The 12,522-nt window shown below is 47.5% G+C and overlaps 1 protein-coding gene across 19 annotated transcripts in view; it reads left to right on the forward strand.

Moving 5' to 3' along the window:
* Positions 1-12,522, forward strand: part of LOC118508899 (mucin-5AC) — a 75,653-nt gene that overhangs the window by 37,931 nt on the left and 25,200 nt on the right. For 14 of the 19 annotated variants that reach the window (XM_036048748.1, XM_036048747.1, XM_036048746.1 and 11 more), the window contains 4 exons: positions 408-522; positions 1,424-1,990; positions 2,824-2,975; positions 9,473-10,807. In XM_036048748.1, the coding sequence (XP_035904641.1) occupies positions 1,438-1,990; positions 2,824-2,975; positions 9,473-10,807 (2,040 nt within the window). In that variant the 5' untranslated portion in view covers positions 408-522; positions 1,424-1,437. The other 5 variants (XM_036048756.1, XM_036048754.1, XM_036048752.1 and 2 more) reach the window with 4 other exon arrangements.

Below are 12,522 nucleotides of genomic sequence, written 5' to 3' on the forward strand. Positions count from 1 at the left end.
CGTTGCCTCCGCCTGCAATCGTATGTCGTGTGGGTGGAGTGGAGAGGCATGCACTCAGAATAAATTAAATTTCTTCCCTCTTCTTAGTCGTGTCAAGATAAGCTGCTGTTTCACCGTGCCAGACCTATTTAAAGGAATTGTATCGACGGCGTAGCGTTGTTGTTGAAGAAACCTCGGCGGCGTGCCATGCACACAATGCTGTTGTGTTGTATTTATCAACCACCTAATTTTATAAATATGCAACATCCATCCTCGTTCATACGAGAGTCTGCACGATGATCGAATGATAATTTATTAATTCGATTTGATGCCTCCGAAAAGAAGTAACCGAACATAAAGCACCGTGTTGCGCATTGATCCATGATTTGTTTACCGTTCTCCGTTTCCTTTTCTCCATTCCGTTGCAGATTGAAAGTGTTGAACGCTCCTCCTCACCCTTCCGATGTCGCCGCGAGCGAGATAACTGCCGATCTCCGCCCCCAACGCCGGCGCCACCTCCTTCAACACCTCGCAAAAACAAAGGTAAGAGCCGGTTGGCACTGAAGCGTGAGGCCACACGACGCCATGCAGTTTTTGGTTCGTGCTGTCGAATTGTTGGTTCAAGGTAAACGACTTCCTTACCCCCTAAGGAAACGAACTTTTCTTGGGCGAGTGTACTTCTTGAAGTTTGTTCTTCCGGTCGGTACGCACTTAAGGTTGATTGTTCCATGAGACGTGCGCGGCTAACGCGAGCTCCGCCAGAGGAAAAGCAACTAACCTCCAACAAAAACAAACACAAATCGAGAGAGTTCAGCTCATGCTGCCCTCAAACATTTGTAGAGCACAGCAGAGCGAGCATGGATGGCGCCTGTACAAACTGGTCGACGTTGGTCGTCTACGGCGTAAAAAAATTAACGTTCAGGTAACGTTACGTCAACTTTGCACCATCAACAAGCAATCTTCGCTCCTTAAAGTGTAGGGTGAAAATCGAACATTGTAATAACTTTGTCGTCCGAGCCATCCCGGGGCCAAGGGGGCTCGTCCAAACTGTAACTACTTGCAAAAGCTCAAAGCTTTTGGGAAATATTTTCTACGATATGTGCTGGCAGGTCAGCTGAAAGTTCGGCCCTAATCGACGTGTTGAAGTGGCTTTTAAAATACTTTTCAAATCAGCCATCGGTTACGTTTGGCGCACCGAGCTAAGGTTCCATTCTAACATCTGACAACCGATCACCCAAATGATAGCTGAAGTAATAAAGTTGAAGTTCATCAAAAGATCGGTTCATGTTTTAGACGTCTTTCAAGCCGGTACCACCCATCAACTGTAGTACTTTTTTGGGAGTATGCGGTAAAAACTTCCATTTTACAATTTGTATTTTATGCTAACTTCTACGAAATGCGGCTGAGCGGAGCTTTCCAACTTGTTTTAATTGTTTCTACACAGTTCCCCCCGATGCCATGACAGGATCGGTGTCCCAGCCGCAGCAGCCGATTGAAAGCGTGCACTGCGGTCCCTTGACGGCCAACTACATCGTACCTCCCGCCTCTTCATCCTCCTCCTCCCCCACCTCATCCACCGCCATCGTGGAGGCGGTCGTCAGTTCCTCGATGGCACTGCCTGCGTCCACGATGTCGTCCGCTTCGTCATTCATCCCACACCCGGGAAGTCCAGGACACGGGCGTTCGAACTCGGCCAGAGGTAGTCCCGAGCCCGAATCGACCCAAGGAAACCACTCACAACACACGTCCACACCAACGTCGGCTTTGCGGAGGCTCTACTTCAAGACGGCTCGGGCAAGCAAGGCGGCCAAAACGGCAGCAACGGCAGCTACCACTGCAACGGCTGTCGCTGCAGCAGCCGCCAACTCGTCCACCGTACCGAAGGTAGTCGTAATGGGGTCGTCTACCACGTCCGAAGCTACCATCAACACTTCCACCGATTCTGCCTCGACGCACGTCACCAACGTCACGACGACCACGGACACGGAGACTAACGATTCGCTAGATCTGGGTAAGCAAGATAGCGACATATCTTTCCCTTTTCTACCTTTGCCCTGTGTTCTTTTCATACAGTGAGAAAGTAGCGTTCACAAATTACTTTAAAAATTAAACTTCCAAAGAAATCTTTTTCAACTCGACTCGAGATAATGTACACAACATAATGGAACCCTTTTTTTGTTAAACCATGAAAAACGATCAGCCCCCTAATATTAGACCCCAAATAAGCAACCGAGTTCACATCGCAAATAAAAGCAGTATATCTCTCACAACCCTTTTCGCCGGTCTCCCTCAGTTGTCGTAAGAATTTATGAGAGGGTTTCGTAGATGTTTATCATCCCATCCCGGTCTGCATGGCGGGCCCCACAATGTCTTGTTGTGTTGCCAGTGGAAAGTACTGTTTACAAATATTTCGCCTGCCAGCGGCGGAAGAACGAGGATGGTGATGTAAGAATGTATCGGAAGCCAAAATGTAAAAAAGCAGAGAAAACAGCGTTCTTTATTTCGTTATTTGTTTGCAATTCGTCGGGTTAGCATGGGTGAAGAATCGTTTGTCTTGCATTGTTTATAACATTAACCGTGCTGTCTGAGTGAGTTGAAGGTACGGGTAGGATTAAAAATTACGGTTATGGTTATGGTTGCCGGAAAAAAAAACCCCAGCCAAACACGCATTAAGTACTAGTAATTAAACAATATCGATTGTTTTTATCTTTAACGAGTGTTTAAGTAGAGTAAGGCTAAAGTAATGCCGATCGGAGCGCATTTTAACCACTATTTGATGTACTTGTGTTCTGTATTCTCCCAACGACAATAACTGATAGAACGTAATTTGACTTCCATTTGCAGGCGACGTATCAGGACAGAGTGAACCTCTGTTAAGCTCGCTCGAGGACGAAAGTTCCAGCATTGTTGCATTGAACCAACCCGCAGGCAATGAGGAGGACGAAAACATCACCGTCATCAATGGTCCCGATACCCCGTTACTGATCAGCTACCAGGTAAGTGTTGCTATGTGGCGATACGGTGTGACCTTTAGTCGTATCGCGACATTGTAATGATCATCGAATTGTCAACCAAACTGGAAGTAACTGCCACAACAACAGTACTTTACCTTTGCGAAACATATTTACGTTGAGGAAAAACCTCATTGATAACCGTTGTACGTAAAGCATTATTAAAATTGCGGACAAATTCGGTTCAAACATCCGCGTTCCATTCGTCGTTTGCTCGCCCAACCCGCATTATTTCGATTTAACTGCGCTCATTTGCTCGTTACAAGCAAATTGGTTTGGAGCGTGGGTCTTGTTCCCGGAAGCCGTCCCTAGCAGTTTGACCGTTTTCACACACCCACTCTCTCTCTCTCTCTCTCTCTCTCTCTCTCTCTTGCGTGCGATGGAATGCAGTTACCCCGAAACTGTCGAACTGCACTTGCCCATTAAGCAGTTTCCAATGGCGGTGGCGATTGTGCAGCCGTAATAGACGGTTAATCTCGCGCGAGCTCGTAATATCTCAATTTGTAGCGAGGGAGACTACCGTCTCTAGGTAACAACCTCCGCGCCACTCTCTGAGGGCAGACCGGCTTGGGTAAATATTGAAATTGCAATTATGATCGATATTTTAGTGGCATTTCGTTGCGTTCGTTCGGGCGAAGGAGCACTCAGGAATCCCACATCCGTGTTTTTTTTTTTTTTTTGCTCCACAGAGCAGCGTAGTTCTCCCATACAAGTGTTGCGTTTTTTTCAATCTCGGTCGCGCGGGTTGTTTAAGGCAGCGCGAACACACAGCACACGTGAGCGCATGACGATCGAATGTAATCTGCAACGACGAAGCAACCTAAATTCTAAAGTACCGAAAAGAAAGCACTCAGCCCCCCACTCACTGACCCCCACTTTCTTCCGCTCGCCACCGCGCTTTGCAATGCAGCAGCTAGTACGCTTCTATGACGTCATTTGCGCAGTGTTGAGTAACTTTAGAGAAATGGCCTCATCGGTCACCCATTCATTCGACCTGATCTCTCTACGCCGCGCGTCTTGCTTCTGCCGTGGGGGGGGGGGGGTGCGGAGGATTGTTGTAGAGTGCTCCTGTTGGCGAGAAGGCTACGCGTTGGCAAGATTGGTTAGCCCGGTTGGTGTACGCACAGACGGCGTATGCCGCCGGCCGCCTGCATTTGATTGCTTTGCACATCCAGCCGTAAGGTGTTGCACGTTTCTCGCGCGAGTTGCAAGTCACGTTGCGTATGTGCATGTGCGTCGTGTGTTGGCAGCGATCTTATTAATAGCTAGCGTCACTCTGTGGCCATTTTATAATTAGCATGTTTGTGTGTTATTTTTAGCCGCGAACATTGATATGTGTGGCGATCGGGCACGATTTTTCATCTCACTATTGTGTAAACATATCAGAAACGGCGACAGCGGTAATGTACAGTTGAAAAATTGCAGCTACAATGGCAGAGCAACACGCCGTCGCCGTTGCACGTGCTGTGCGTGGCGGAAAGAGTGTGTGTGTGGCGTTGAGGAGAAGAATTGATTTGTTGTACGCTTTTAAACCATTGCCACACATTAAATTGAGTTTGATGGGTTTTGGCGCAATGATTTGATTGTAAAAAGTCAGCACTACACTCAACGAATCGCTTCGTACAGCTGCTGCCGCTTGCCGGGAGAGAGGATCATTGAGCGAACGACCGTCGAGATGAAATTAGGAAAGGTTTTATTTTATTGATATTCGAAGAAGTTGCTCAGCTGTGATGAACAACATTTCCTTTGAACCGATGCGCACTGCTGCGAACCTGTAGCCAATTTGGAAAAAACGCAATAGACACAATCAATAGAAAGCTGATTTGCGGAGGAACCAGTGGCACGATTCGCCGGAGCATGCGGCCATGCTTCCCCAGTCCCAAACGCTTGCGATGTGCTTTATCATCGTTTATCAAAGCATAGTCGGATTCAGCCTCAGGGAAATCTGTGCTTCAAAGGTAGACACATTTTGGCTTCCCTTTGCTCGGGAAATGCTTCGGTTTGCTGTTTTCGATACTTTATTTCCATAGTGTTTACCCCGCATCCCTCGCCGCCGCCGACCTATCCACAAACACCAGTCCCAACGATCAACAAGATGTCTTTGTCGTCTCGCCCGCCTGTTTCTCGTTATCCTCATTTTGCTTCCCCAATAACTAGGAGCAAAACGTCAAAAGCAGAAAGAAATGGCTCCAACCATCACAATGGACAATGGCATCCACTGGTGTGGCGTTGCTGGCAAATCCGCCACACGCGACCACTATCCGATGCTTGGTGAAGCGCATTTTAGCGGAAAACCGTTTGCCGAGTCGAAATTCTGCCACTCAAAAACACACTTCACATGAGAAGTGGCAGCAGAGTGAATCCTCCTCCTCCTCCGGTGGTTGGAGGAGGCTTGAGTCACCTTTTTGGCGAGCCGGAGTCGAAGGCGCGCGCTCGCGCTCTTGAATAATCCACTTACAGTGAGTTGGGGCAGTTCCACCACCTGTCTTTCGAGCCGTGTCGATGAGGTCTTCCAGTACATCCGGCGGCGAGGATGGAATCTCCAAGCTTCTTCTATTAAGATTGATCCAAAGATACAAATTAAGTGACGAGTAGGTGACGCTGACATGGCACGATAGCTGAAGAGCAAAGCCGTCCTAATTGAAAGGCTTCGTAAATTAAGAAATATGAAACGAAATTAACCAACCCGAAAGGTATGCTCTTGTCATTAATATCAATATCAGCCCAATGGCTCCAAAAAAAAAAAACGCGAGAAAGAGGTAAAGTTTATGAAATAGGGGAAAACATTAGCCAGCCAGCCAGCCGCCCTTATACTCGTGGGAAGGACAATGGAATAAAGTATGCTGAAGCTGTTGAAGACGCGACCATATCATCATAAGCGGGACAGATCCTGCGGTGGTTGATTTAATTTTCATCTCACGCTGAGTTGCATCGTTCGTTGGTGGCTATTGTGTTGTCCCTTGTTTCGCGAATGCAGGACATGAAGTAGCGAAAGGAAACGTTACTTTTTTTTTAAGGAAAGGGTTACACAGCATCATCCGGGCGTTGAAGCTGAAGCACTCGGTCGTGGTTTTTTGTGTTTTGCTTGTGGTCTTTTCTGTTTCCTTGGTGACTGATCCTCTTCTAGGATGTACCATTGCCTGAAGGAGTTTCGAAACGTGGTGATGATTGGTGCTAATTAATGTAATTAAATAAATCAGGTTGTGCCCTCTGTCCGCCGAAGGTTATTTGGGTCGATGGCTATTACTTTGCTACAAATGTAAAATTTTTGAAAGCACAATGCGCAATGACCTTGTGCATTTATGCTTTTGTCCATCCCGAAGAAGAATGGGCACACGTTTTGGCCGTGCTGGTGTGATATGCGTGCCCTGGCATGATGACGCCACAGTTTCGTATTAAAGTATTTTGCCCCGGTAACATTTCTCGCTAATGACCCCGGACGCGTTACGTACGACATGCCACATTTGCTCAGTGATACACTTTTTGCATTCCTCCATGTTTGGTTCACTGGAATGGGTCCTTTCAGGCTTTTTTTTTTTTTCTACCTGAAAAGTTGGATTGGTTAATGGTTTAACTCGCATACGTTTCACCTGCGCTGCCGTGGTGCTGTACCTTGCAAAGGCGGTATTACGCTGTATTTTAGTGAGTGATGCTTTGTTTCATGCTCTAGGTAAGTGTTGTTTTTCTTCTGTTTTTCGTACTCGCTCCATCTCTCTCTCTCTCTGCCCGTTTCCCTACGTTTACTTCTGTCTCAACGTTTCGTCCATCGTCTCATTACGGCTCAAGACAAATGTTGTTTTGTTATTGTATAATGCCCTTTGTTTGGTTCAGCGGATTCGTGTACCGTGCTCGGGGTACTCCGGAAGAGCGGACCCGCCGGAACACTAACACACGCAAGGCAATATTTTATACGCGTAAACGTTGCACAACACGAACACGGGACGGCGGCGATGGCGAAGATGGAAAAAGGATGTTGCCGTAATACTGAGTTTCCCATTTCATGAGACGTACTCTCATTCGCTGTTTAGTTTTCATTTACTCCGATACCGTAGTATTGTTTCCGCGCAAGAATGCAAACACCAGAAAGCTCCATTAGGGAACGGGAACACATTTTGCACACATTTCGTCGAATTTCCCGTCTGCAGGCAACTGTTACGATTCGATTCTGTCGTGCATTCCACGCTATGCAGAATTCCTGCATAATATCTGTAGGTTGCATGCCATTCGGCCGATTCTTGCAAGCTAACAATAACGAGTGAGTTGTTTTCACCTTCCGATGGAATACGTCGTGCAGTAGTATTCCCCCACTGCATGTAGGCGAAATAGTACGCTGGGTTTTGCGCCTTCCTTCTATTGCCGTCCGTATGCAAATAAATGTCTGGCCAGCCAAGGTCCGTGCAGAAAACGGCCAGGGATAGTACGACAAAACGCTGCTGTACCCGCTGTAAATATTCTTTCCCGAAAGTTTTTATGCGCTGTTTCGCTAATCTCTTACTGTGATTTTTCAAAGACACGGTTGGCGTTTGCTCGTCTAAGGAGCAGGAGTAAATCAACAAGCCGCGATTTATACCGAGTATCGTTTGTGTTGTGTTTAGTGCAACGATCGATCCACTGTTGCTCGATCGCCGGGATCGGGACAAAGAAAACATCCGCCCGAGACAGCGGAAAAACAAAAGGAAAAGTCGCAAAAACAACAAACATTATTGCCCGGTGCGAGTAGACACATTCATCGGATGGCGCACGCTCGAGTAGGATAGCGGATCAAAGTAGTTGGCGACGCTGTTGACGAGCGAACGCTTCCTGGACACCCTGCTGGATGTTGTCCGCCTGTCACTGACATGACGCGTGTTTGGACAACAATTTGCTCCGTCATCGCCAGCAAGCCGATGCCCGCTTCCAGTTAGCTTACGGCGTTGGCCAGTATAATGGCCATGCGTTGCGTGTGCTTCATGTGTGACGGATAAGCATCTCCATTTTCGTGCTCGTTTTTTTGCTCTATCGAGTGTCGCGGGGTTCTTCGACGCGCGAAAAGTCCAATGACTTTGCAGTGTGGAGACAAACACGAGCAGATGGATGATTTTATTGACTCTTGCCACCCAACCGCCTTCAGAATCAGATGCCGGTAGCGCTTGCTCGTGACAAAAGTACCGACACTAGTAGCGTTGTTTCTTTCATGCCATTTCGCGAGAGCCGCCAAGACCATGGCAGACGTGCTGGGGCCAATGTCCAACAGGCTGGGTTTGGGAGCGTTTTTCCTACATTGATTCACGCAACATTTTACCATTTAATGGTCTTTTGTCGTGTGATGGTGCGAAGCGAGTGGCATTCTAGCTGCGAATGAGAGTATTATATGCCAATAGTGCCAATATTAATAATCATAATGGTCAGTAAAACAGGGGCGGCGATCACAGTGGGACAGTAATAACAGTAACGACTCTCGAGCCGGAAGTACGCTGACTAACGCGTGGGGACGCACCGCGTCTTGAATCTGTTGGAGTGATAGTAATTAATTTTATATGGTGTCACTCAAGCAGCCGTGTGTAAGTTGCGCTGGTGTTGAAAGGACGGGAAAATTCATGAAACAATTGTAATTAATCTTTTTCTACCAGCTTCACTGTAATATCTCGCCGCCGCTGCCGCCGTCGCACATCTGTGATCTTCGCCGGTTTTGGTTTTATTCTGCCGGCTTTTGTGCATTTGTGGATGTCTTGAGGAAGGTCTTTTACCTTTGTAACCGTGAAAACGGTCATAAATCTCTTCTTGTACACATTGCTGCGCGCACGTACAACATTCGTTACGGCACGACTTTGTGTAGAAGAGTACACGCTGCAAACGCCCAGCCGTTTATACGTCCGATCCGTGGGAATCCATTTTGGCCCGTAGTTGACAGAGTTTTAAATCGTCTACCGTGTCACGGTGGCTATTCAAGGGTCTCCGGAATTATCCAAGCTGCTGGAAGACGCTGTCCAACCGTTCCATCTCTCTTGGCTAGACCAACGCAAAAGCGCTTGATGTTTACTCGAGGACAATAAATTGCTCGCTAATTAGTGAGAGTTTTTAGAGTGTCGGGTGTCCGCTTTGAACTACAATAGCGTTGCGACTAGAGGAGAATTTGTCTTGAGCAGTCGTCAAATGACATAACGTCATGGTTGTTTGTGTCCAGATTTACGGCACGGTGGTACATTATATTGTTGAATTTAAATTTCACCCGGCCTGCGCATTGCTCAGTCAGCTTACAAGGGAAAGTATCGTTTGTTTAAACAGGCCGTCTAAATTTCTCCCACTCGGGATGTAATGAGCATATCTTGCTTTCATGTATGCATTTACCTATCGCGATGGAGGCGCATGGTGTTTTGTACCATTTGGTGGAGCCACCCAGTCATTTGTAGGGAATGGTTTCAGTTTGTTTGTATTATATCGTTGTAATACACATTATCACTAATTATGCATGTTTTTGCTTCGTTTTTTTTTTCGTATCTCAGGAGCTGGAAGATCTTTCGCCGAGATCGCCCATATTTTCGCCCCGTGAATCTCCAAACATGAAATCAGGAGCCACGAATCGAACGCAACAGCCCCGTACAGCACCAATTTCATCAAATGCAACACGCTTTCCTTTCGATCCGCCCATGTCACCCAAAACGTACAGTGGGGGTGTTAGCCGTGGTGATGTTGCTTCCTTTGCTCGTACTCACGAAACCATGTTTAGCTTCGATGAGTCACCCAACCCAGTGCGGCGTCCACCACCTAAAATGCTCACCTCTTCGGCAGAACACACGCCCGACCATTCTCCAAACACAATCGAAACCGTCATTGGTCCCGAACCGATTATTAGCACGCCATTAACAAAGGATCGTGTCACGGACGCTGCGCAGCCTGCAAAGCAACACATGGAACCTGCACAAACGTCCACATCCACGCCGAAGCGGCTGATGAACAGTTTTAAGACCCGCAAGGAACGTCTCGTACAGCAGGCAGGTAGCGCTGTTGCTGCAGCTACAGCCGCAGTTACGTCCGCCGCCGGTGCGTCTGGTAAACCGTTCAAGAATCCAAATTACGATCCCGACCTGACAATGTTTCCTTTCGACCGAGAGGCGATCGATTACGATCGCATCCAGCGCGAATGCTTCGCCGTGGAAGAGGAGCTGTTGTTCGAGCACGATCGTCGCAATGCAGATGAGTATCGAAGCGGCGGTGGAACCGTTGGATGTGGCGAGTCGCCTTCGAAAGCGTTGTACGATGCGGAGATCTTCAGCGACCATTACTCGATCTTTCAGCAGTACGCTTACTTGTCGCAGCAGGAGACCCGAGACACGCCGATCGACCGCAACGCAACACCCTCCAAGCGTAATCGAATGGCGGCAACATCTGATGCATTTTCGCCCCAGCGTCGTACCGATCACAGCACGGCGGTAACAGGTTCGGGCGCGGCCATTCACTCGCGCCTCTCCAAGTTTGATCAGATCGCCACCAAGTTCGATATGATGCCGTCAAAGTCTGCCGGCACGACGGTAGCGACACAGCAGCTAGGTTGCGGAACACTTCCGGACCTACGCGTCGACTACTTCGCAGAAACATCGTGCTGCTCCGTTGCGGGAATTTCCGTCTCATCGAGCGGAGAATCCGGCTGCGAAACAGCCTCTGGCAAGGCGCGTGCGTCGTCTCCGGCATCAACGATGGCGACCTCTGGTGGTGGTGGCCTCCGTTCGATGGAAGTCGTTGGCACAGGCGCACTGGTCACCGGTGCTATAAATGTTACGCCAAACCCGATGGAAGGAGCAGTTTGTACACAACCACGGGCGACAATAGTCGTACAGCAAGTACGTAGTTTTGTCTGTCCTCAATAATCTCTCTGTGATGTGCATTAGCAGTGTCGGTTTTTCGTTTATTATTCATCCATCATTTATGCGCAAGCACAAGTTTTAACCGTTTCAATCATCTGAGTGTGAAGATAAAACCTGTCGGTCGTACGGTGTGAAATCCGCAACCTCGGGGAATGTGTGTATCGTGCGTGCAAACGTTTATCGTCGTCAGCATTTTATGTGATACATATATTAAACTAAACGCCTGTGTGTACTGTCGCGGCGCCTGGTACGTGAACAGCGTTGCTGGAATTGATCTTTGGAAAGTGCTTCACGCCTTCCAGTGTACGGTTGTTATTCCGTGGAGCTATTTTTAAGCGCTCCTCCCCGCTGTTTCAGACTGCTGGTTTATCTCATCGAAAATTCAACTTTATCGGTCTGACAACAATTGTTTACGGTAGCCTGCCGGCGATCGTCTGACTGGTTGCAATACGCACATCTCCCACATCGAAGCGGCATCATCAACCCCAACCGTACGGATTGTGAGCCTGTGTGATAGTAGTGCAAAGAGAAAAATGATATACTTCACTATTACGCTGTAAAAGCTTGCCGATCGTTTCTAGAGCAAAGGGTGTGCCCGGATAGGTACTGACGTGTTGGAACAGAATCTACCTCGCAACGCATCGAAATGAATCGATTTATTAAGAAAGTGACCAAATTTTTGGACCAAAAGGTATGCAGCAGTGCTGGTTGTTTGGCGCTGGCATTCAATGTGTTTATCTAGTGCTTCGCATTGCAAGGTGTTGACCTTAAAGCTTGCCTAAAAGAATGTGCTAACGCCTAGTATCGCTAACACATTTAACATAACTTTTAGCTATTTTGTAGGAGGAGACTGCAACTAATATTTTAGCAACACGAAACGCTCTTCTGCGCTTCGGTCCTTGGACTTTATTATGGTTGTTGACTATGGCGAATGGTTGTTATTCGTGAACTTTGTACAACGCAATGTTTATGTTTGTAGGACACGTGTTCGTTGCCACAATGCACAGCTTTTTGCGTCATTAGCCCACCGCTGTGAGAAGTGCGTGCGTTGTTTAATGTGAAACAATCGACATAGCACACCGTTTCCGGAACACGAGCGATTGGAATCGCTTAACCGTACTACTCACTCTACTGCCTTCAGATTTTTAATGTGAAATTTTATATTTCACGCCTGCCGTTTCGAATTAGGCCAGTACATTTTTATCGGATTGTTTTCCTTCCGGCACTTTTCTTTATTATTGTTTTGCTAACTGGAGGTGAAATCACGTCTAACACTAACTGAACCAATTATAGCTAATCGAAACCAATGAGGTGGCGAGAGCAGCAGATTTCAGTGCCGGCCGATGCAATTGTAATGGGCATGTTTCCTTCCTTTTTTAATTACTATTTGATCGTTCTTTCAACCAATCGGTGATATTTTCACCTCACAAAAGCCATCGTGAAAGCCATCGTCGCTCGGTCGGTTGGTAGGTGGTTTCGTTTCTTGGTTCGCGTTCCACAAAGCCGGAAAGTTATTCATGTGCCTGGTGGACTAAGTCGTAAATTTGAAATGCAATCCCACGCACCAAGGGTCTTGTCGTTCTGTTAGGTTAACAGCCTCGCGAACGGACACACATAAAAGGCTGTGCAAAGGCACGCGCTGGTAGAATAGGCTCAAGCGTGTTCATTTTCAATCATCCAACATAATCGAA

The sequence above is a fragment of the Anopheles stephensi genome, chromosome 3 (genome assembly GCF_013141755.1).
Source record: "Anopheles stephensi strain Indian chromosome 3, UCI_ANSTEP_V1.0, whole genome shotgun sequence".
Classification (NCBI taxonomy): Eukaryota; Metazoa; Arthropoda; class Insecta; order Diptera; family Culicidae; genus Anopheles; species Anopheles stephensi.